General features: G+C 37.9%; 2 protein-coding genes across 20 annotated transcripts in view; one reads left to right on the top strand and one right to left on the bottom strand.

The window, feature by feature from the left end:
* LOC128691124 (uncharacterized) overlaps nt 1-7,521 on the top strand; it is a 44,381-nt gene extending 36,860 nt beyond the window's left edge. For 5 of the 6 annotated variants that reach the window (XM_053779935.2, XM_053779932.2, XM_053779933.2 and 2 more), the window contains one exon: nt 894-7,521. In XM_053779935.2, coding sequence (XP_053635910.2) covers nt 894-2,422 — 1,529 coding nt within the window. In that variant the 3' untranslated portion in view covers nt 2,423-7,521. The remainder of the gene's footprint in view (nt 1-893) is intronic. The other variant, XR_011392492.1, reaches the window with a different exon arrangement.
* A 223-nt stretch (nt 7,522-7,744) lies between these two features.
* Mi-2 (chromodomain-helicase-DNA-binding protein Mi-2 homolog) overlaps nt 7,745-25,733 on the bottom strand; it is a 108,962-nt gene continuing 90,973 nt past the window's right edge. For 11 of the 14 annotated variants that reach the window (XM_053779938.2, XM_053779939.2, XM_053779942.2 and 8 more), the window contains 4 exons: nt 24,399-24,593; nt 22,318-22,492; nt 15,204-15,326; nt 7,745-8,243 (listed from right to left, as the gene is read on the bottom strand). In XM_053779938.2, coding sequence (XP_053635913.1) covers nt 8,017-8,243; nt 15,204-15,326; nt 22,318-22,492; nt 24,399-24,593 — 720 coding nt within the window. In that variant the 3' untranslated portion in view covers nt 7,745-8,016. Of the gene's footprint in view, nt 8,244-15,063; nt 15,327-22,317; nt 22,493-24,398; nt 24,594-25,733 lie in introns of all 14 variants that reach the window. The other 3 variants (XR_011392490.1, XR_011392491.1, XM_053779945.2) reach the window with 3 other exon arrangements.

Below are 25,733 nucleotides of genomic sequence, written 5' to 3'. Positions count from 1 at the left end.
AGGAAAAAAGGTGAGTGGTGTGTAGAAATATCTGTGGAGACAAAAAATGTTATCCATGGAGGCAAAGACGGGAATGTACGAGAGTATAGTGGTACCAACACACTTATAGGAGTGTAAAGCATGGGTTGTAAATGCTGTGGCAAGGAGGTGGCTGGAGGCAGCGGAGATGTCCTGTCTAAGGGCAATGTGTGGTGTAAATATTATGCAGAGAATTTGTATTGTGGAAATTAGGAGGTGTGGAGTTACTAAAAGTATTATTCAGGGGGCTGAAGAGGGGCTGTTGAGATGGTTTGGTCATTTAGAGAATGGAACAAAGAATGAAGGAAAGCAGGGTAGGGGTTGGCCCCAAAAAGGTTGGAAGGAGGGGGTAAAGGAGGTTTTGTGGGCGAGGAGCTTGGACTTCCAGCAAGCGTGCGTGAGCTTGTTAGATAGGAGACCTGATGAGCTGTTGGAGTGTGAGCAGGGTAATATTTTGTGAAGGGATTCAGGGAAATCGGTTAGCTGGACTTGAGTCCTGGAAATGGGAAGTACAATGCCTGCACTTTAAAGGAGGAGTTTGGGATATTGGCAGTTTGGAGGGACATCTGAACTGTCGTATCTGGCTGCCTCTGCAAAGACAGTGATTATGTATGAGTGTTGATGAAAGCGTTGAATGATAAAAGTTTTTTCTTTCTTTTTGGGTTTTTCTTTCTTTTTAGGTACCCTGCCTTGGCAGGAAATGGCCGACATGTTAAAATAATAATGCTAATAATAATCTTAAAAAATAATAGAATGAACATTCATATTGAGGAAGAATATGAATTTCAAAGCAGTCATTAGTTAATTCTTGTGTAGGATTTTATTACAGTGCAATTTCATTTTTGTCACATAGTGAAATTTGTTTTCTTTGACAGGTGAAAAACCGTTTCATTGTGATATATGTGGGTATGCAACTGCTTATAGGAACACATTGTATACCCATAAGAAGAAGCATCATTTAAGTTCAACAAATGGAGTTCATCTGACTGGTCAACAAAGTTTGGTCATACCTAATCAAATTACAGACAGTAAACTATATGGGAAAGTGAAAAACAAAGAAAAGGTGGTGAAAAGCTCATTTGTTTTAAAATCAAAAGAAAATGTTGACATTCTTAATGAAAAGTCAGATGAAAGAATTCTTTCCCCATTAGTAGACTGTGACATAAAATCACTTGTAGTTTCTCCTGAGGAGGTTGGTAGTTTTACGGTTAAAGATGTGGATGTGTCATCACTTGGATGTCGTTCACCATCATTAAATGTCATCTGTGTTGTATCTGCTGGAAATGACAGTTCTGAGTTGCAACACGAATTACCAGTAGTAGACAAAACAAGTTTTAATAAAGTTATAATAAAATTTAATACAAGTGGAGAAATGCAAATGCCAGTAGGCTGTGATGCTTCCAGTTCTAGTTCACTAGGCTGTGATGCTTCCAGTTGTAGTTCACTAGGCTGTGATGCTTCCAGTTGTAGTTCACTAGGCTGTGATGCTTCCAGTTCTATCTCAGTAGGGTGTGATGCTTCCAGTTCTAGCTCAGTAGGGTGTGATGCTTCCAGTTCTATCTCAGTAGGGTGTGATGCTTCCAGTTCTAGCTCTCAAAGAATTGTTCACACTGAAGATAGTAGAGTAAATGGTTCCCAGAATAATTTAGTTCCAAATTGCAAGTCTGAATCTTTAAAATTGTTATCAGCTAAGGATATTACCAGCGAGACTTTAAGTATATCTGAAAAACAAGATCCCTGTATTATTTTGTCTAGTAATGGCAAGTGTGCTATATCTACATGCGAGAGTGGTGATGACTCTCTTCTGTTATTTAAATTTTGTGATAATTCATACATTGGACTCTGTAGCCACCACACATTTTCAGATGACTATAGCGAGTTCCATAAGGATGGAGATTCTAGTCAGCAGTTAGGGGGAGTGGATTTTAATGTACAGTGTTTACAGAACATACACTTTCAGACAGAATATGACACTAAAAATATAAACAGTAACACAATTCCTAGTGGAAGCAGTGATGTGTCTTTGTCAGAAGATACCAGTATTCCTTTTGCTCAGAGTCAAGCATCAGAGAAACAAATAGAACTGGTAGCATTACCCCATCATAATGAAAATGGCATCATGGACAACGATTTAACCATTCAGCAGTCACCAAACTTAGTCAGTACTGTTGCACTTTTTCCTTCAGCTCCAGTTGACCAAATAAAATCTAACTCGGGTGAAGTTTGTTCAACTGAGGAATTCTCATCAATAATGGAATTAGATTCTGGGGCTCCTAGTCTGTCAGGTCACATTGTTGACGATTCATTTAGTTTGGCCCAGTTGGAAGTCCTATGTCCATTATGTGATGAACAGTTTTTCTGTATGGATGATTATATAACTCACTTGGAATGCTGTCACAACTGAAAAAGTGAGTTATGATAAAGAGAGTAAGTGTAGGTGTGCTCACCTCTCAGTGTGCCACTTGCCAGATTCATTCTCCTAGCCTCATAGGCCCTATTGTACCTATTCTTAAAACTATGTATGGAGTTTGCCTCCACCACTTCTTCATGAAGATCATTCCACTTCTTGACAACCCTGAGACTTGAGAAATACTTTCTGATGTCCTTGTGACTCACCTGTGTCCCTGAGTACCTGTTTCCAATCTCACAAACAGCCTGTTCCTTTCTGCCCTATCAATTTCTCTGAGTATTTTGTATATAGTTACCATGTCTTCCCTGGCCCTTCTGTCCTCCAGGGTCATTAGATTCAGTTCCTTGAGCCTTTCTTTGTAGCTCATATCCCTTAGTGCTAGAACTAGTCTCTGCATACTTCTGCAATTTCTAGTTTCTTAACATGCTGCCTTAGGTGTGGGTTCCATTTGGGTGTTGCATACTCCAAGATTGGCCTGATATATGTTGTATAGCACACCAAAACTGACTGAGATTCCCTAAGGCCACACTTGCCAGATAAGCATTGGTTACAAAGATTATTTGGTTGATACGAGCCTCTGGTGATATAGTAGGCATTATGCTGACTCCCAGGTCTTCTTTGAACGTGGTCTGCAGCCTTTGCTCCTCACCTCCTTTTCCAGTCTTCTGGTCCCTTCCCCAATCTTCATAATCTTGTATTTGCAGAGGCTGAATTCAAGCAACCACTTATCTGACCAACCTTGCAGTTTATTCAGATCTGTTTGCAGCCTTTCCATGTTCCCACCCTGTATACTACACTTAAGTAATATGTGAAATTTTTCATTATAAAAGTAAACCCTCTATTTAAAAAAAACACGAGGCAAAATCCAGAGTTGATTTGAAAACAATGAACAAAGTTCAATGATGACAGGATTGTCAATGGTTATAATCATGGCAAAACATTTTGTCCTCTGGCAGCCACAATCATCCTTACCAGCCACCAACTTCATCCCCATTAGTCTGTTGATTTTGGGTTTAACCTTCTTATAATTTTACATGTATAATATGCAAACTAGTCAATGCATAGATTTTAAACATGGTATCTGACTCGGGCAGTACTGGTCAAAGTATAGTACAGTGGACCCCCGGTTAACGATGTTTCTTCACTCCAGAAGTATGTTCAGGTGCCAGTACTGACTGAATTTGTTCCCATAAGAAATATTGTGAAGTAGATTAGTCCATTTCAGACCCCCAAACATACACGTACAAACGCACTTACATAAATACACTTACATAATTGGTCACATTCGGAGGTAATCGTTATGTGGGGGTCCACTGTATACTGCCACCCTTTGTGCATTCAGGTACTATGGTACCCGATTTACATTTTGATCCTGTTTCCATATTTCACTAAATGTCTAACTATTGCACTGGCGCAGGAAGAATATTTCCTCTCCCACATGCCTCGGGCTTCCATTGTTTTATGCTAGACCTAGCATTGCTGGTGCTAGCACCCACCCCCACCCACAGTGCCAGTTGTTTTGTACCATACTATTTCTCACTACTGTGTTATTTCAGTTCTGATCTTTTCATTGTCCCATCCTGAGTCTGGATAGTAATAATGGCAACAATAAGGAGATCTAGTGTTGAAAACAGTGTCAAGAAGTTTAACCCCTTAAACATGAAATTATGCCTCTAATGAAGAAATTGAAAGTGATAAGGGATGCTCATAGGTGGTGAATGTGTGATGGAGGCAGTGCATGCCTTTGGTGTAAGACAATCAAGTATTTGTTCAGTTTGAGAGAATAGGAGGTTACCTTTGATATACCCTTGAAGAGTTTCAAGAGTTTTTCTATTCCCAGAGCCTAGCCTGGGTCAGGCTTGTGTAATGAGTAACCCATGACTATGACCTACAGCTGATGATGCCTTACTGTCAGCTGTAGAAAGTACTGTAGGGCAATGCACAAGAGACAGCAGAACACCTGAGGGGCTCCAGTAACAACTCTGTCATCTTCTGCCCATAAATCCCAGTCATCCACCTAGTCCCAAGATCCCATTCCATCTTCGTCAGCCCCAGTAACCCTCTCCTCTTACATCAGAACCATTCTGCATCAACATCCACAATTTAGAGTACAGTACACCATTAACAAACTTTATTGGGTTAAGTTAACTATGTACTGTACACAATTTTAAATGTGCTCATAACATTTGTGTGCCCTCAAGACCACTGTAAAATAATGATTTCATGTTAGGTAAATTAAGAATTTTTAAAAAATACTAGTTTGGCTTTTTTCAAGGTGTCCAGAATGTAACTTAGTTTTCCTAAGAACTGCTCACTCCACATAGCGTGTTTTCGTGTATAACTCCAATTTCGGGAATGTAACGTGTGAAAGGTGAGCAGTGTATTGTATTGGTACAGTACCGTAAATTTATATTTCAATCATTGACACTAAAGTACAGAACTAATTATAAAAAATTATGATCAGATTTGATGACTAGATTATTATATACAGAGCTTGGAGAATGGACTGTAATCAGGTTTGATCCAAGGAAAATGCAGTTCTAGTTCTTTGATTAAAAGCCCTTCACCATCGTTAAGGCAAGGGAACCAGTTAGCCAGATTTGAGTCCTGGAAATGGGAAATACAATGCCTGCACTTTAAAGGCGTTTGGGATATTTGCTGTGATATCTGAACTGTCATATCTGTGTGCCTCTGCAAAGACAGTGATTGCGTGAATGATGGTGAAAGTTTCTTTTCCGAGCCACCCTGCCTCGGTAAGAGACAGCTGGCATATTGAAAAAAAAAAATGTGCAGACAATGTTCTATTTATATGGTATACACGAAAATAAAGTATCTTCAGAAAACGACTTACAAATGTTCCATTCTTATTAGCTTAAAAAACGAGTAATGAAAGGTACAAAATTCACAAATGTCACTCAAGTCATAATGTTTATCCTTCTCCCAATAACAGTTCTTTTACACACCTAGTGGGGAAGGAGTGGAATTACAGGCTGTTGTGGTCGTGCTGAGAAGACTTCGCTTCCCTTGGAATGGTATGACACAGACCAAACTAAGCACAATACTGCCATGTGCATCTGCTGTGTACAGTGACCTGTATACTCTGTTTCTCCTTGCCTGATAGTTAAGCCTACTTGTGGCACTGTTGCCCTCAAGTGGATAAGTTTGTGAGGGAATGGAGGTCAAATTAAGGTTCAACATTGAAGATTGAGACACTTATGCAGCATATGGAAATCTTTATTCCTGAATAAAGATTTCCATATGCTGCATAAGTGTCTCAATCTTCAACTTGTCAGTTTTTCAAACCATTCATCACAAGGTTCAACATTGGCACTGCTGCATTAGTCAGCTGGTCTTTCATTGCTCTTATCTGTCTATTGGAGCAGTACATTTGACTAGGGCCAAGCAAGCATGTGTGGGGACTATTTTGGCCTTGTGACTGCCACTTAGTCTCCTGCTGGTCATTTGTGTATACCCCTCTATTAAGGCTTGAAGGCAATTATTCTTTTATTATAATCAAAACAAAGCACTAAATCCACAAGGGTCATAAAAATACTTTATGACCCTTGTGGATTTAGTGCTTCGTTATTATTTTGTAGTGTAGAATGTTCTTTCTTTTAACATGGATGAGAAATGTTCTTTTTGGTCTGCCATGACAGAGTATTTTCCCACTACTACTACTACTACTGGAGCAAAGTCATTGTTGAATTTTGATACAGGTTAGGTTGGGTTACAGTTACTGCCTCTGAAGGAAAATGGGTACAGGAGTAGTTTCCAAATCTTCTCTGTTAGAAGCCTGGTAGCTCAGGCAGTAGAGCATTGGACCTGCTAATTTATGAACCACAGTTCAGACCTCCCACCCATCTTTGTTTATTAATGGAGACTTGTGATATAGAGGAGGAGGTAGAGAAGTATCAGATATGAAATAGCAGCAGTCTTCACTGCAGAGTAGGAGGGATGCTGATGGGTGTTGTAAGGGCATCTTGCAAGTCACCTTTGTGAGTTAGAAGCCAGAATCACAGAGGAATAATTACAGTATTTTTAATACACAGATAACCTGCACATAAAAGAGAGAAGCTTACGACGATGTTTCGGTCCGACTTGGACCATTTACAAAGTCACACAGTGTGACTTTGTAAATGGTCCAAGTCGGGCCGAAATGTCGTCGTAAGCTTCTCTCTTATGTGTGGGTTATTTGTGTATCGTTCCAGTCACAGTATTGTGCCTTTTTTTGTTATTAGTATTTTTAATTATTCCTCAGCACAATCCACCTGTGATTCTGGCTTCTAACTCACAAACGTGACTTGTAAGATGCCCTTACAACATCCCTCCTACTCTGTAGTGAAGACTGCTGCTATTTCATATCTGATACTTCTCTACCTCCTCCTCTATATCACAAGTCTCCATGAATAAACAAAGATGGGTGGGAGGTCTGAACTGTGGTTCAAAAATTAGCAGGTCCAATGCTCTACTGCCTGAGCTACCAGGCTTCTAACAGAGAAGATTTGGAAACAGTACTCCTGTACCCCTTTTCCTTCAGAGGCAGTAACTGTAACCCAACCTAACCTGTATCAAAATTCAACAATGACTTTGCTCCAGTAGTAGTGGCAAAATACTCTAAGTAATGGCAGACCAAAGGACATTTCTCATTCATATTAACCCTTAAATGGTCCAAACGTATATATACGTTCACTTCCGCAGCACCCTGAATATTTTGAGAAAAAAAATCTTTTTTTTTTTATAGGAAGAGAAAGCATGTGGTACTCAGGCATCCCCAATTTTTTTTATATGGTGCACACTGAGTGTGCACACCCATTCTCTCATGTCTAGGTGACTCAGGCCTATCTTGCCAATGTTGAATGACAAATGAAACGTACATATACGTTTGGGGCACTACACGAGAGAACGTATATATTCGTTTGGACCGTTCAAGGGTTAAAAGAAAGAATATTCTATACAACAAAATAAAAACTAAGCACTGAACCCACAAGGGTCATACAGTGTAGTCTGCATTGCATATTAGCAAATGCAGCCATAGTGCAGTTTCCATGTAAGGCACACTTATTTGATTAATTCATATTACATAAAAATATACAGTATTGTGTTTGGTTTTTCCATCAGTGTGATAAATTCAGAAAATTTCCCAGAAAATCCAAGATATCAGTTGGGTACTTCAAACTTCTACACTAACTGAACCAGCAGCTTATCACTTTTCATGAATAAGTAATGATCATTTTGAAATGGGATAATTCTCCATTTTCTTAAAAAATAAGTTTTCTATATAATACTAATTAAAATAATAAGGTTAGAGATAATACATTTAGCCATATGGTATTTTTATTACCACTGTGGCAATACATAAAAATCTTACAGACCTTTAAGGTAAGATTGTACACAATTTTGTACAATATAAATTAATTTCCTAAGATCTATTTGAGATCACTTATGAAATCTAGCACAAATCTTTTAACACTGATGAGATTACACTCAAATAAAACTCTATAAACTGCACGGAATGCCTAAGACTGGTCCTTGTTAGGGAATAAAATAAAATATGCTGACATCAAAGTAAATGATGTCAACTTCTAGCTTCAATCCAAATAGATAAGATTTTTGGTGTCGGATGACTGCTGCTGAAGATGCTGCTGCTGCTGTTGCTGATGCAATAAGAGTGAGGCTCGTGTTGCAGCAGAGATGGTGCCTGCATGAGAGGTAGGTGGCTGCTGCTGTAGGGTGGAGTCCAAAAGTGGGTTGGAGGCAGCAAGCATGTGTAAACTGGCACTCAAGCTCGCGAGGCTGACCTGAGCACTTGGCACACCTGCAGAGGAACGACACTGTTACAGAAGCCACTTTACTTACCTTTGCCAGCCTTTCAGAATGGAGCAGGAGCCAATTATGTATGAAAAGAAAGTGAAGGACCAATGTATTAGACACAATTCAAGACGACTACTTGTATCAAGACATATGGTAAATGACATAAAAATGAGTTTTATTTGCCTTTAATGCTTCATCCATAAAGAAAGATTATAACAATATATCAACAAAATATTCATTTGCAACTTCAACAAATCAAATCCCTCCCAGGTGATGTACAGCAAAAAGCAGCTAGGATAATAAGCAGTTAGTGCACAACACGATAAGACCCCTCCCAGGTAATAGCAAGTGAAGTAAAAGATGCAGAAAATGCACACAAGGAAACCAGCTTGTGGAATATCAAGCAAAGCATTTTACTAGTTGGCTATAGATGGAAAGCAATATTTTTTTGTCTAAGCAACAAGGTAAAATAATTTGGGTGTACATAAAATCACTACAAATTTACACGCTCCCTAAAATTATTTTTGTAATTAAATATTTCCTCTATTTGAATCCTAAAAACTTTAAAGATAAAAACTTATTCCACAAGAATTGTTTGGTAACTGTACTAAGCATTGCTAATCATTTACAAATCCCAGCAGTGCTGTATGACCCCTGTGGGTTTAGCACTTGGTTTTGATTATAACAACAACTCATAAATCCCAAAGTATTAATATGTGATGGTATAAACCACTATGCCAAAATTCTTAAAGCCATTCCCCCCTCCCAAGTCATTAAATAACATAGAATATGAAAACTCAAAACATTTTCTGATGAATTTTGCATGTTATTCAAATGGAGTCCAAATTTTGCATGTCATTCAAATAAAACAGTTCTTTAAATAAACTTCTGAAAAAATTTACCGGTTGCTACCATTACGAGAGGTAATGCATAACAGTTATATTATGGAAGTTATGTGATTAAAAGTGCTTTAAATAAACTTTAAAATAAAAGTCTTAAAATACAGGTAATAAAAATCTTTTGATATATACTGCCTAGTAATTCAACACATCTTGAGGTCAATACCAGTAAAGACAAAGGGCTTACAGAACATTTTCTTTAGAGTATTTTAAGAATCATAAGTGAATCTAATCAATGGTAATGGGAAAAAATGAGGAGGAATATGGAAATACAGGCTAAACAAAAAATCAGTAATAATTGCAAGGGCAATGTGGACAAGGCTTATTGTATTCAGTGGGAAGCACTAAACCTGCAGGTCATAAAAAGCCTAGGGAATGAGACTATCAGATTTCATCTTTGATAAAGAGCCTTTTATTAGCATATTATAGAGAGGAAGAAAGTGAACCTAAGTACAGTATAAAGGTCACTTCAAAGAACTGTATGAGGTTAAAAAAAAAATGGGAGGAACTTCATAAAAGGTATATAAGTAACTAATTAACTTGTTTAAAAAAAGTAGTTAAACACTGAATTTATGTAAAGTGACCTGTATGACCCTTGTGGGTTTAGCACTTAGTTATAATTATAATATGTAAAGTGATATTACAGGAACCTGGAAATCTGCTGAAGAGTCACATAATAAAAGGCTATGGGACCAAATAAAAGATGGAAAGATCTTTTGCAGGAAGAACTACTGTACAGTATTCAAGGGTGTCTAACCTTTCAGCACGAGTTATCCATCATTACTGATAAACTTTTCTCTAATATGTGAGAATTCCAATACTGGAAGCTAGCACTTTTGAATATTCATTACAGTCTCTCCTCACTTAGCGATGTACTCATTTACCGATGACACAGGCTCCCTGACCAGTATGCATACCTAAATAATGTATATTAAAGCAGATTTCCTCTATTTTGTTTATTACAATATACAGTACACTACTGTATAAACATTTAAAAATATACTAAAAATTTTATAAATTGTGCAAACAATATCAAAGTTGGTCGACACAAACCCACTACCATTATAGTATGCTCCTCACTTAGCGACGAATCGTTTACAGACGTGGTCTTAGGAACAGGACTCCATCGTTAAGTAAGGAGAGGCTGTATTAATTTACTTCTCTGTAATATTTTTTTTAATTTAAGGATTATATATGGTAGTTACAATTCTGGTACTGGAGCTCTTTTTCAGCAAGTATAAAATTTGAAGTCAAATACCAATAGCAGGTTTTGTCTTAGCTATTGAGATTTTCTGTCAAGCTCAAATGCTTGACACTATAGATGTATATATGGTTTGCTATACATTTTGCCAGATTTCAGCTATCCAAACCTCTAAGACAGTGCCAGAAGATAGACTGAAAAGTATAGACCTCAAAAAGTCTATGGAAATTAAGATCTATGGAAGAGAGTGGTCCACCAAGTGATGACTGAAGGTCAGCTACATAGTGCTTGTGTATGCTAAGGAGACATTAAATGGGAAATGCTGTACAGTACATTGTACTGCTAGAATGTTAGTCATTCATATTCTAATTATCTATATTTGCCTTCAATGAAATTACTCATGAATAGGAAGTAATCAGATTCAATCCAAGGAAAGGGAAGGGTAACTTTAATTTTGATCAAGGACCCTTCACTTGCATCAAGGAACTTTCCTGGAAGGGACCAACATTCAATAATCTCTCAATTAATAAATACAAAGCAAATTTAATATTTGTAGTAAAGCTCACTGTAATTAAAGCTAAAATTTACAGTATATTAGCAGACTTTATTATCCGTAAATAAATGCAGAAACTGGTTAGCCAGACTTGAGTCCTGGAGGTGGGAAGTACAATGCCTGCACTTTAAAGGAATGGTTTTGGGATACTGGCTGTTTGGAGTGACATCTAAACTGTCATATCTGGACCCCTCTGCAAAGACAGTGATTATGTGTGAATGATGGTGAAAGTGTTTCTTTTTTTGGGTCACCCTGCTTCAGTGGGAGACAGCCAATGTGTTGGGGAGAGAAAAAAAAAAAAAAGTTATCTTCACCATGGGCATTTGCTGGATTTGATTATTCACTGCATAGTCCTATGGACTGTTTAGCAAATTTACCAAACTATTTGTAAATCCTTTGCAGGTCCTCCTTTACAGGAAGGCAGTAAAGCAATCAATGCAGTCAAAAAGTAAATATGCGAAGTAACAACCACTGCTGATTCTGAATGGAAGTCTGATTTTTTTCTGCACCAAACCCAGTAATGCAGCATTGCATTTTGTCATAACAAAGATGAAACAGATTTTCTTCTTTCTCACTATTTAAGAGTAGTTCAACTTCAGAATTCGTCACCATACCTCCTTCACATCTTTTCCCCAAGAGCAACAACAGCATTCTGTCCTCTACATTACAATTATTACAATATTAGTTTCATAGTAACTATTGTGCAATCTATAATATTTAAAGTTACCTTTTTTATTTTTTTTTACACAATCTGTATGGTACAGGTTGACCATCACAAATCCTGCATCACTGGAACCTGCAGAGTGAGTAGGTTAGAATAAACTTAACCCAACAGCGATAATTATGCATCAGTGATTTCGCCCACTCTGCACCCTATTTTTGGCTATTCCATTGTTCCAGTCTGCCAACTCTTAACTATTTTGCGAGTATTCCTTCCACTCTGTCAATTGAGTAAAAGAAACCGCCCATTTACCTATTTCAACTACCCAATAAAGCGGTCAGAAATTGGTAATTTGGCCAATTTCACACAATTTTCAAGAAATGCCAATTTCAAAATAGGGTCCAGAATAAACAATGCAGACATTCCTGGCACTAAAATAACATTTTCTCTGTTCATTAGTCACATCTTCAGGCCCCTCTTATATTATGCTTGCTTTCCATTTTAAATTTTTATTCACACAAAAAATAGAAGATTTACTGGTACGCAGCCTACTGCATTATTGTAATAACTGTATAAATAATGCCAACCTATTTGTGACAGTGTATTAGACCGGCCAGATGAACACATATTGGACAGTGAAGTCATTTGTTTACTCATGAACATTGAAAAAATCGAATATTTCAGATGGTTTGAGCTCAATTTCAAGGTAGTTCCCGTCGGAAAACCAATCAAAATCATATATCTATGTTTTTGTAATATATCTTCCACTGTATCAAATGAGATAAAAAATGAGATTACAACCATAAAAACCATATGAAAATGCACCACAATCGCCGTTTTACAAAATAAACACTGTCGCAGTTTATTCTCATTATGCACTGCATGCTGCAGGATTTTTTATATAGTGCACACTTACCACACAGACCTATTCTCTCACACACAGGCTCAAATTTACCAGTCACAGCTTATCTAAATGAGCCTGAGCTCATGGCAACCAACAGTGGCTTCAAAGTCACCTTATCTTTTATGGACAATGTACGATGTATGTGTTTTACACAATGAGAAGCATTTCTTTTATTCGATGGAACCACTGCTAGGGCTAAAAGTGAACAGGCCATAACAAATGCAAAAAAAAAAAAAAAATTGGAATCACTTATGCAGCAAGTAGCGCCACCAAACAGTAGTGGCAGATTGGTGTGGCGACTACGGAAATTTGAAATTATGCTTGCCAAAATTAGTGCTGGATTACCAATTTCTGGGTTAGCAATGGCCAACCTGTACTATGCTATCAGTAGTGTTATACGCCTGAACATGCATGAAGAAAGATGCAGCGAGGGCTGGACATTTAAATACAGTATTAGTAATGATAAGAGTATGGAGAACTGAGTACAGCATGGAGACTAACTTTGTGACCTACATTAATAAACCCTGATTTAATGAAGAGGAGGGATAGTCATCATAATAACATTTATTTTGTAAATGATAAAATGAGAGCAAGCTTTCCAGAGTTAGGCAACTGTGTAGTCAGCAAATACATTTAAAAGTTATTTTTGGAAAGCAATTTTATCCATTGCAGCAAAATAGAAATTAGAAAATCTGCTGAGACTATAGATGGTTAGGGAAGGAAGGATTAAATGAACAGAAACCAGTTTCAAATATGAATGTGTAAATTATAACCCCATTAAACAAAAAACACTTAACAAAGGAGCTTGCAGCAGAACTGACAATTAAAACAAGAAATAAGACATATTAACAATGTTCTTAGAACAATAAAGAAAATATACCCTAGTTAATGGTGTTCATTCATGAAGACTGGTCAATGTAGTACAAAGAAATGATGAAAGTAGTGAAAATATTAAAAGGTGTTTTTATTTTTTTTTTTTTAAACAAATGACCCAAGGATGATAACTCAAAGTTTACTGGATAATAACTTGCTAAATTTTTTTATGGAAAAATGTTTGATGTACAGTGATTGGACAATTCATTATCTTAGCTCTTAACTTTGACAAACATAAGCCTTGCATGTCCTTCAGACAACAAATGTACACAAAATATAACAAGTCATGTAAACACTCAAATACAGACTTTTGGCCCTTTTGTAAAAAGTGCAGTATATGGTGACATGTCGTGCATCATTAATTTTATATAATGCATAAACTATCAAACAATTTCTTAAACTGGTTTCAAGAACTTACAGTATAAATATTCATGGTGACTGTCTGCAGTACATAGTTTCCTATTCCAATGTTTATTTTTCACAGATTTTGCTATTCAGCTGCTTGCTCTTTGCAGTTACCTCTCATTTGTTTCCTCTTGCTATTACATATGCATGCTGAGGCAGCTAAGTTTCCTTATTTCTTAGTGAAGGTAACTTCTAAATTCCATTAGTATTATTATTATTTAAAGAGCTGAATATGTAACAAGCTTTGAGCTAAACCCTTCATAACTGCATATTAAATATTCCTTAATGAGATAACATACTTGAAGAAACAAAAGACAGAATATTAATTTCTATCTGTAGCCAAGTGTTTTAACTACAAGAATTCAAGAATTCCTGAGCAAATATTGGACACCCTTTGCTTTAGAACAATCTTGTTGGAATTACTACTACAAACCTCCTCTGTCGGAGTTCACAGATTAAAACCTAAAGATTTAAAACATTCATTTTAACCCCTTCTCCTGTATAAATTACTAATGTAAAAAGGTAAAAGGAGTTTCATTTCTTCTCTTTCTGGTCACCTTGCTTCAGTAGGCGACTGCTGGTGTGTTAAAAAAGAGGGAGGAGGGTGTATAAGACATGGACGGTATACAAATAATTTTCTTTTGGTTCTAATTAAGTGCCATGCAATATCCTAGATTTTCTTTACACATTTCATAAATTTTCAACACTAATACCTATTTTTTTTTTTTCTATTCCAATATTTCAGTAAACTACAGATTAACAATTTTACAAAATTCCTTATCACTAAATCCATAAAAGAAATTCATACAATTTTAATGAGCTGTTATAAGAAAGTGCATGGGAGGACAATGGGCATTACCTACATTTAAAAAATTCATACCCTATACACTATTAAAATCATGCTGAAGTATAAGTAAGGGGGATTCTGGCAGGCTTAAGTAACCAAGCAACTAACAGAAAAATCATGCAAGACACACAGCTATGTAATATCACATTCCCTTGGTCAGAGGTTATAGGCCGCATAGTTGCGATGGCAGTCAGGAGCATTGAAACTAACTTCAGAAATTCTTGGGAATCCTTTAAACCGAGGATTAATGACGTACCTCCACATTTCCAGACTGAGATATAAGAATGAATTTGTGCTATGATTTATACTGTTATTAATATCCAAATTACTGGTGTTGATTACATAAAGACAATATCTAAAGTTAGGAAATGTTGAGAGATGGCAAAGAGAATAATCCAATCAGCGAGCCTCCACCATGGGTAGGTTTGGCATCCTACTGTAGCAGTGGCTACTCCTGACCACCAGTGACAGCCACACTCACCGAGCTGGGTTAGTGTCACACTGGGCCACGCAGAGCAGCAGTAGCAGCGGGAGTAGCATCAGCAGCATCAGCATGGTTCTACTTGGAGGCAGGGTTGGCAGCCATGGGAGGGATACCTGGGAAGGCAGCCTGCACAGCACCTGGAGCAGTTGCAGCGCCGGGAAGAGAGTACTGGGGTCGGAAGTTGGCGAAATTGGTGTTACCCAGAGTCTGGAGTTGACCTGCAGGTGAATAACCCACAGGGAATGGGGTTGTCTCTTGACCTGTTAAGAAATAAAAATACATTTTGTAAAAATGGGCATTTTTTCCATATATCAGTGCCATCAATACCCAGTTTTCAATTTTTTTTGTGGAACACAGATGTAGTCTTATAATTTGTCACATATTAAGTGTATCAAGTACATTTAGCTCCTTTCCCATAAGAAATGGATGGAACACAAAGTAGCCTCTTACCCCATATTTTTGTACCTTACAAATTTATAGTGTACAGTGGAACTCCGGTTTTTGTACAGTCCGCATATTGTACAATTCAGATTTAGAACACTTTTTTGGGTGAAATTTTGATCCGGATTTCGAACCTCAATCTGCAAATCGTACATATCACGTGCATCCGCCCGCCGGGAACGCCATCAGTCTGGCTTTGTCACAGGTTGAGTGAGCATTCATCCAAAACATTTCGCAATTTTTGTGCTTGTTTACTGATTGCGACTGCAAAATAAGCCACCAAGGGCCCAAAGAAAGTTCCTAGTGCCAGCCCTATGGTAAAGAAGGTGAGAAACGCAATGGAATTCAAGAAAGATTTTGAAGGGGTTTGAGGCTGACCCTGTCGACCCTACGCCTGTTGTGGAATGTACTGTGTCTTTGGGGAAGTCCATGGGGTTGGATGTGGGGGGCCAGGATGTGGAAGAGTTGGTGGAGGACCACAGGAAAGAGCTAACCACTGAAGAGCTGCAAGTTCTTCATCTGGAACAGCAACAGACAACAGCTGAGGAAATTGCTTCAAAGAAAGAGAGAGAGGAGAAGGTGCCTTCTTCAGTGATTAAGGACATGTGTGCAAAGTGGAATGAGTTGCAAACTTTTATTGAAAAATATCACCCTGACAAAGTTGATACAAGCCATATCTGCAACATGTTCAGTGACAATACCTTGTCCCATTTTAGGCAAATCTTGAAGAGATGCTAGAAACAGAGCTCTCTGGACAGATTTTTAGTGTGACAGGGGTCCAGTGCCAGTAAAAACCAAAGAAGGTAAGTAACCCCAGAAGTAACCTGAAGTGCTTATGGAGGGGGAATCCTCTTCCAAACAATAACCTCATCTCCCTCTCCCCTCCTCGCCTTCTTCAATACACCAACAAGAGTTTTCAATAAAGGTATGTAATGTTCATTTATCATTAAAATTAGTCATTTATATCTATTTCTCATTGTTTTTTGTATGTAAAACTATAGTTATTCTTTAAATAATGTATTTTTTTGTTAATATTTTTGGGTGTCTGGAACGGATTAATTGTATTTACATTATTCTCATGGACAATATTAATTTACTTTTTGTACGTTTCGGTTTTAGACCGACCTTCTGGAACGGATTAAGTACGAAAACCGGAGTTCCACTGTACAGTGGACCCCCGCATAACGATTACCTCTGAATGCGACCAATTATGTAAGTGTATTTATGTAAGTGTGTTTGTACGTGTATGTTTGGGGGTCTGAAATGGACTAATCTACTTCACAATATTCCTTATGGGAACAAATTCGGTCAGTACTGGCACCTGAACATACTTCTGGAGTGAAAAAATATCGTTAACCGGGGGTCCACTGTATATGGTAAACCTAAGTGAAGAGATTTTTCAACTACTAGCGCTTCATCTGTGATCTCTTCATCAACTACATCGAACTAATGCTTCCAAAGCATACATTATTCCTCTGGCAGCAGCATAATCACTACATACTTTCTATTTCCTGTCCTGCCTTATATGCTATCTACAATTATACAGGGTGTTCAAATAGAGATGCAACCCATGGATAATACATATTTACTAATGAATTCCAAAAATTGCTGAATGTGTTGGTTATTAAGCCATTTACTAAGCATAAACAACGAATCATGCTACTGAACACTTGTATTAGTTTTTCTTTTGATATGCTGCCAACTTTATGCTGAACAATGACCTGGAGCTCTTCGAGTGTACGAGAATGATTTGAATACTTTTTTTTTTTTTTTTCAACAAGTCGGTCGTCTCCCACCGAGGCAGGGTGACCCAAAAAAGAAAGAAAATCCCCAAAAAGAAAATACTTTCATCATCATTCAACACTTTCACCACACTTACACATTATCACTGTTTTTGCAGAGGTGCTCAGAATACAACAGTTTAGAAGCATATACATATAAAGATACACAACATATCCCTCCAAACTGCCAATATCCCAAACCCCTCCTTTAAAGTGCAGGCATTGTACTTCCCATTTCCAGGGCTCAAGTCTGACTATATGAAAATAACCAGTTTCCCTGAATCCCTTCACTAAATATTACCCTGCTCACACTCCAACAGATCGTCAGGTCCCAAGTATCATTCGTCTCCATTCACGCCTATCTAACACGCTCATGCACGCTTGCTGGAAGTCCAAGCCCCTTGCCCACAAAACCTCCTTTACCCCCTCTTTCCAACCCTTTCGAGGATGACCCCTACCCCTCCTTCCTTCCCCTATAGATTTATATGCTTTCCATGTCATTCTACTTTGATCCATTCTCTCTAAATGACCAAACCACCTCAACAACCCCTCTTCAGCCCTCTGACTAATGCTTTTATTAACTCCACACCTTCTCCTAATTTCCACACTCCGAATTTTCTGCATAATATTTACACCACACATTGCCCTTAGACAGGACATCTCCACTGCCTCCAACCGTCTCCTCGCTGCTGCATTTACCACCCAAGCTTCACATCCATATAAGAGTGTTGGTACTACTATACTTTCATACATTCCCTTCTTTGCCTCCATAGATAACGTTTTTTGACTCCACATATACCTCAACGCACCACTCACCTTTTTTCCCTCATCAATTCTATGATTAACCTCATCCTTCATAAATCCATCTGCCGACACGTCAACTCCCAAGTATCTGAAAACATTCACTTCTTCCATACTCCTCCTCCCCAATTTGATATCCAATTTTTCTTTATCTAAATCATTTGATACCCTCATCACCTTACTCTTTTCTATGTTCACTTTCAACTTTCTACCTTTACACACATTCTCAAACTCATCCACTAACCTTTGCAGTTTTTCTTTAGAATCTCCCATAAGCACAGTATCATCAGCAAAAAGTAACTGTGTCAATTCCCATTTTGAATTTGATTCCCCAAAATTTAATCCCACCCCTCTCTGGAACACCCTAGCATTTACTTCCTTTACAACCCCATCTATAAATATATTAAACAACCATGGTGACATTACACATCCCTGTCTAAGACCTACTTTTACCGGGAAGTAGTCTCCCTCTCTTCTACACACCCTAACCTGAGCCTCACTATCCTCATAAAAACTCTTAACAGCATTTAGTAACTTACCACCTATTCCATATACTTGCAACATCTGCCACATTGCTCCTCTATCCACTCTATCATATGCCTTTTCTAAATCCATAAATGCAATAAAAACTTCCCTACCTTTATCTAAATACTGTTCACATATATGCTTCAATGTAAACACTTGATCTACACATCCCCTACCCACTCTGAAGCCTCCCTGCTCATCGGCAATCCTACATTCTGTCTTACCTCTAATTCTTTCAATTATAACCCTACCGTATACTTTTCCTGGTATACTCAGTAAACTTATTCCTCTATAATTTTTACAATCTCTTTTGTCCCCTTTCCCTTTATATAAAGGGACTATACATGCTCTCCGCCAATCCCTAGGTACCTTCCCCTCTTTCATACATTTATTAAACAAAAGTACCAACCACTCCAACACTATATCCCCCCCTGCTTTTAACATTTCTGTCATGATCCCATCAGTTCCAGCTGCTTTACCCCCTTTCATTCTACGTAATGCCTCACGTACCTCCACCACACTTACATTCTGCTCTTCTTCACTCCTAAAAGATGGTATACCTCCCTGGCCAGTGCATGAAATTACCGCCTCCCTTTCTTCCTCAACATTTAAAAGTTCCTCAAAATATTCTCGCCATCTACCTAATACCTCCCTCTCCCCATCTACTAACTCCCCTACTCTGTTTTTAACTGACAAATCCATACTTTCCCTAGGCTTTCTTAACTTGTTTAACTCACTCCAAAAATTTTTCTTATTTTCATTAAAATTTCTTGACAGTGCCTCTCCCACTCTATCATCTGCTCTCCTTTTGCACTCTCTCACCACTCTCTTCACCTTTCTTTTACTCTCCATATACTCTGCTCTTCTTATAACACTTCTGCTTTGTAAAAACCTCTCATAAGCTACCTTTTTCTCTTTTATCACACCCTTTACTTCATCATTCCACCAATCACTCCTCTTTCCTCCTGCCCCCACCCTCCTATAACCACAAACTTCCGCCCCACATTCTAATACTGCATTTTTAAAACTATTCCAACCCTCTTCAACCCTCCCACTACTCATCTTTGCACTAGCCCACCTTTCTGCCAATAGTCGCTTATATCTCGCCCGAACTTCCTCCTCCCTTAGTTTATACACTTTCACCTCCCTCTGTATTAATTTGAATACACATTAATAAAAATAAATCTGTAATGTGAATACTACCTTTCTTTTGCTAATGATCACTGAAACAAAGAAAGTTACAATAATATACGTATTCTCCATGGGTTGGATTTCTCTTTCAAAACCCTGTATTATGTACCTATATACCAAATCAAAATCTGCTTCCACAGACATATTGTTACTGCTCAGTGGGATGTAGCTTCAACAGCCCTGCCATGGATTTTTTTTTTCAATTTCTTTTAACAGGATTGCAGAGCATGCAAAACTGAATATAATTTGATAAAAATTAGTAAAAAAAATGACGTTACCTGTATATGGTGCGATGAAGTTGCTGCTTTTACGTGTGATTTACCTGTGACCTGTTTTGAGTTATCCTACTCTCGCATCCTGGTCTGGGGCCCAGCATCCCTGAATCCTAATTACACAGTGATGCAATATAGGTATGGGACAATACCAGAAATTTTGCAGATATAGACTCCAATACTCAATTTCAGGATGATACTGATAGCATCAAAATTAGCTAATATCCACCAATATTGGTATCATCAAAATTAGACAATATCCAACAATATGAGAAATTTCCCTTATTTTAAAAGCTCTCCTTATCCACCCCATCACTTTCCCAGCTTCTGTGATATTTGTCTTAGTGTGTTCTTTGAAAGATAAGCAGACATTATTACACCCAGATCTTTCCCACATTCCTTTCGTTCTATTTGGTGATCTTGCATTTTTGTAGCATCCCTCTCAAGTTCATTCTTTCAACAGCACCACAGTCAACCAGCCACCCATACAATGGCCTAATAAATATGCACGTGACTGACAAGCTGGGAGATGTCTGGAACATATGTTCACTCTGCAAACCTACTTTACAGAAAGGGCAGATTTTTAGGCACATAACCCAAACCTTAAATGTCTTACTCTATGTTTACATACCTAGAGTCATGAGTTGGATTCCCCTTTCCCATCAGCAAAATTAAAGTAATACTGTAAATATACACAACATATGTACACTAAAATATTTTAAATGGATATTGTGACAATTACAATACTACGTAATAAATTTACTAACAAAATTTTGGTCAATATAAACTAAAAAAAGCAACTTGAGCAACTATTTGCATTTACTGTACTTACATCAAAATTAAAACAATAATATATTTTCTAATTAAATATTGACATTAAAATACTAAAATCTAAATTTATACATAAAATTAACAAACTTTAAAATTTTAATTTTATTACTAAAAACAAAAACAAGATCGCTCTTCCACCACTTTGGGGCAATTTCAAAGCCATGCATGGCAATGGGAAGTAGAAAAAAGTAAGAAGGGCATTAACAGGCACCAAGCAGTAGAGTTCCACATTGCAATTTTTTCTTCTTTGACATATACTTGCAAAATTCGGCAAATAGTTTTGAAAGGGTTAACCAAAATTCTACTTAATCTATTGCACAACTATTATACATACATACATAAAGGGGCAGGTGATGGTAAAAACTGAAGGCTAAGTAAATATGTTAATAGAGAAAAATAAAGATTCATAAATTAATATTTTGCAAATGATCACAAATTGTAGACAAACTAACAACCTACTCTGCATAACTGAGAAGACACCTTTGATGAGCTTAATGAAGAAAAGAAGATACAGTAAAAGAAACAATCACAGCTTTAAAAGATCAAGAAGTTTGTAGGCAAACATGCCAGAATCGATTAAGACGACTTGGAGATCTTGAAAAACATGCAATAAAAATCTAAAAATCAGAGACGCTATAAATTACAGTTATGAAACGAATAAAGATCGTGAAGACACGAATTAGAAAGCACGTAGGCTGCATAGTGTTTTAAATAAATAAAAGTGGGAGTTTTTTTTTTCAAATAAAGTGGAAGTATGTTTTAAATGAAGAATTAGAAGGATTTAATAAATAATAGATATGAAGTGTTTCAAATGAATAATAGTATGTATTTAAAAAAGACTGGAAGAGATATTCATAAACTATTACCAAAAAGAATAAATAAGAGTATGTATTTAAAATAAACTAGAAGAGAGACTATTACTAAACAGAAGAGAAGAGTAAGCTATTACAGTATCTCCACAAATCCAGGTTATTTTAATGGTGGGGCTGCCCCAAGCATTAATTCTTTGTACGGTGCACCCAAATTTTAATGATTTACTAATTAAAATGTATGAATTTGCTCCTAGCCAGAGAATAAGCAAGAGCTGCAGTTAATTAAAAAATATAGACACTAATGTACTTTCAAAATCTGCTCTATTAATTTAGCAAGGGACTACAGTCTTTATATGAAAAAATTTGCCTGGACTGGTATGAGCTTGCACGTAACAGACTTGCACTATTGGAAGCAAGGTGCATAACCCAGAAAAAGGCAGGTAAACATCCTGAGTAAACAGTACCATATACTCTAAAACCTATGTCTACCATTCAAAATTAAGAAAATCACAATTTATGAACCATAAAGAAACAAACCACACCAAGATTGATAATTAAGAGAGAAAGTGTCTAGTCTAGCAGCATTTGACCCCTCACCTGCCCCTTGAGTGGTCTTGTCCAAATTACCAGCTCCAGAGGCTAGGCGAGATAAGATGGAGCGCTCTGACATTTGCAGGCGCTGCGCCACTGGTGGAATACGGGCTAGAGATGCTGGTAGTCGCGTCACATCAGACTTCATATCTGATAACAGCTCCTCAAGTTGATTCAGCACCTGGATAGTAGTTAATTGTATATAGATTAGCAATAAGATCTTAGAAACACTATTTAATTTGTCAATATCCTTAGTACTTGTACCCCTCTGAAAACTTTCCCTTCGTAAAGGGATAACCTCTTTAGCAGGATCTTTGGCATTTTAGATGACCAAGTGCTGTAGATTTTTGAAGAAATACCTGAAACATTTTCCAAATATTTAATATGTAATTATTTATATGAAGCAGCTGTCATCTATTAGATATGAGAATTAATGTTAAAAAGCAATGATATGACTGCCTAATATTTCATAATTCATTTAAACTGATTATTATCAATAAAGCATCATTTTAATTTACAATATACCCTGTCCTGTAAGGAGAGTAGTAAAGCACTTGGAGACAAGTGATTTCATAAAAAGTGACAAACATGGGTTCAGAGAGTAAATTTTGGCTTATCAATCTGTTGGAATTCTCTGACAAAGTAACAGAAGTGAGACAGGGGACTGGGTAGATTGCATTTTCTCAGACTGTGAGATGGTATTTGATACAGTACCTTACATGAGACTGGAGCAGAAACTTAAGGTGCAGGCACGAATAATAGGAAATATACTCCGGTGGGTCAATGAGTACCTAGGAGGAGGCAAAGAATGATTGTCCAGGAAGAGATACTAGAATGGGGATGTGTAACAAGGGGGTTGCTGGAAGGATTGGTAGTAGGGCCAGTACTGTTTTTTATGTGAATATTCCAGACAGGATTGAGTTGGATATATCCTTTTTTGGTGATGTGACACCAACAAGAATAAAAACATACAAGGACAGAGAAAGGTTGCAAATAGATCCGTACAAACTACAAGACTGGTCAGATAAGTGGTTGCTTGAATTCAACCCCCAGCCAATGCAAGATCATGAAGATCAGGGAACAGAAGACCAGCCAGTGTATATAGTCTCAGGGAACAGAGGTTGCAGACCTCACTCAACGATAAAGACCTAGGGGTGAGCATAATGCCTAGCATTTCCCCAAAGGCTCACATCAACTGAATAACCTCTGCAGCCAATGCTTGCTTGGTAAATCTAAGAGTGGCCTTCAGGAAACTCAAAAAAACTTTTTGGGACTCTATACAACACATGTCAGGCCCATCTTGGAGTATGCAGAATCAGTATGGAACCCACACCTGAGACAGTATGTTAAGAAACTGGAGAAAGTGCAGAAGTATGCAACAAGACTAATTTTAGAACTAAGGGGTATGAGCTTTGCAAAAAGGCTAAAGGAACTGAATCTAATGATCCTAGTGAACAGAACCAGGGAAGACACAATAACATACAAAATACTCCAAAGAATTGATAGGGCAGACATGGACAAACTGTTTGAGAGGCAGATAACTGGTACTCAGGAGCACAGTTAGAAGCTAAAAAGAAACTAACGAGTCACAGTGATGTCAGGAAGTATTTCTTCAGTCTCAGGGTGGTCAGAAAGAATGAATGAATCTGCCGAGCAGAAAGTCAAGAGGCATGCCCGAGAACTAAGACAACCGCTGCAGCTACATATAGGCGAGTGTAGTATTTCAGTAACCTCATGGAAGAGTGAATTTCAAGAATTCTTAAGTTATACATTGCTGAAGAATACATGGATAGTACATCCCAGAATCCTGAACTTGGTATTTTTTTTTTAAATTCTTACCATTTGTGGTCATTTCAGTACAAATGAAGTAAATCACATAAAATACAACATGAAATATTTTAAATGATACTGAACGTGTGAAATAGTCTAAAATGCATGTGTAGGGAGGGAGAGAGGGGTGAAGGGAAGGAGGGATGGAGCTGACAAAGGAAGCAAGAAGGAAAAAGAAAAAAGAGGAAGATGAGAAATGATCAGCTTGGAGAGGAAAAAACCACCATCTGAGTGTAGATCAAGATTTGTCATCTCACCTTATTGAGCACAGCATTGGCAGGTTTGTTGCCAGCAAGGGACTCTTTGCTGAGGTGTTGGTGTGACTCAGCCAAACATTCCACCTCAGCAAAGCGAGCATTTAGGGTACATGCTGGGTGATGGGGGTCCTGCTGTAGGTTGAGGAATGCAGCTCGTCTTAGTTGTTCCTCAATCACAAGTGCTTGCTCGAGAAGCTGGAAAAAGTGCATTTCAGTTAGATAAGTGTTAATCTAAGTAACAGCAAAAAATTATTGTAAAATCTTAGGCTTTGTTCTAGACAAACTAATATAGTGGAACCTCGGTTTTCATATGCCCTGGTTTTCGTAGGATTCAGTTTTTGACGACTTTTTCGTTGAAATTTTGTCCCAGTTTTCGTACATCAGCCGAGTTTTCGTTGAGTTGACAATGGTCCTTTGTACCAAACACATCCGCCTGCCTGCACCCTCATGAAGCATCCCTTGAGTTCTGACTCACTTTGGCTTTGTTTCTCGTTGAATGAGCATTACCCCGGTAGCACATTCATCTGAAATATTTCATAATAATCCATTGTTTTTTGTGCTTGTTTATTGAGTGTGACTGCTAAATAAGCCACCACGGGGCCAAAGAAAGTTCCGAGTGCCAGCCTTTTGATAAAGAAAGCTAGAAACACGATAGAATTCAAGAAAGAACTCTTAGCAAAATGTGTTCATGGACTCTGGTGCGCAAGTCAATATTATCAGGCTTAGTTTGTTTGAGGGTAAGCAGTTACGACATATCCTTCTCGTAGAACCGCCTCGTGTCCTCCCTTAGTGGAATAGCTGGTTCTCACCTGCGTGTCCGAGGTCGGACTTCCCTTCCTTGTTGTCGACCAGATTACTTTCCCTTGTGATCTTCTACTGGGATTTGCTTCCACGAGAGACTTACCGATGGCATGCCTAAACTGATGACTTGATCATACCATTTTCGGGTTACCAGCTTGAATCCGAGATCTGCCATACTGCCGCAGGGTACGACGTTCAAATTAAGTCCTTACAAGCCAGTGCATTTTCCAGTAGCGTACCCAAGGTGTCAGGCATTGGTGATCCTGTCACTGTCTGTGTTCCACCTACAACTTCAGGCTTGCAAGAGAGTGTCTAGTTGCCTCAAGTGTCCGAGGACGCTCTTACTACCTTGAGTGCTGAGCCTATCCCTGCAATGTTTGCTAGTTCAAGTAGTAGCTTCTCCACAGGGGACGCCTTGTCGGAAAACGATTACTTGCAACTAATAATGCCATCTCTTGTTGATGTCACAAGTCATCTGCAGAAAGACGTTTCTGTCGCAGCTAGTGCCCTCACTAGAGTGTCTGTTGTTGTTCC

The sequence above is a fragment of the Cherax quadricarinatus genome, chromosome 27 (genome assembly GCF_038502225.1).
Source record: "Cherax quadricarinatus isolate ZL_2023a chromosome 27, ASM3850222v1, whole genome shotgun sequence".
NCBI lineage: Eukaryota > Metazoa > Arthropoda > Malacostraca > Decapoda > Parastacidae > Cherax > Cherax quadricarinatus.
This window is presented reverse-complemented; position numbering and strand designations above follow the sequence as displayed.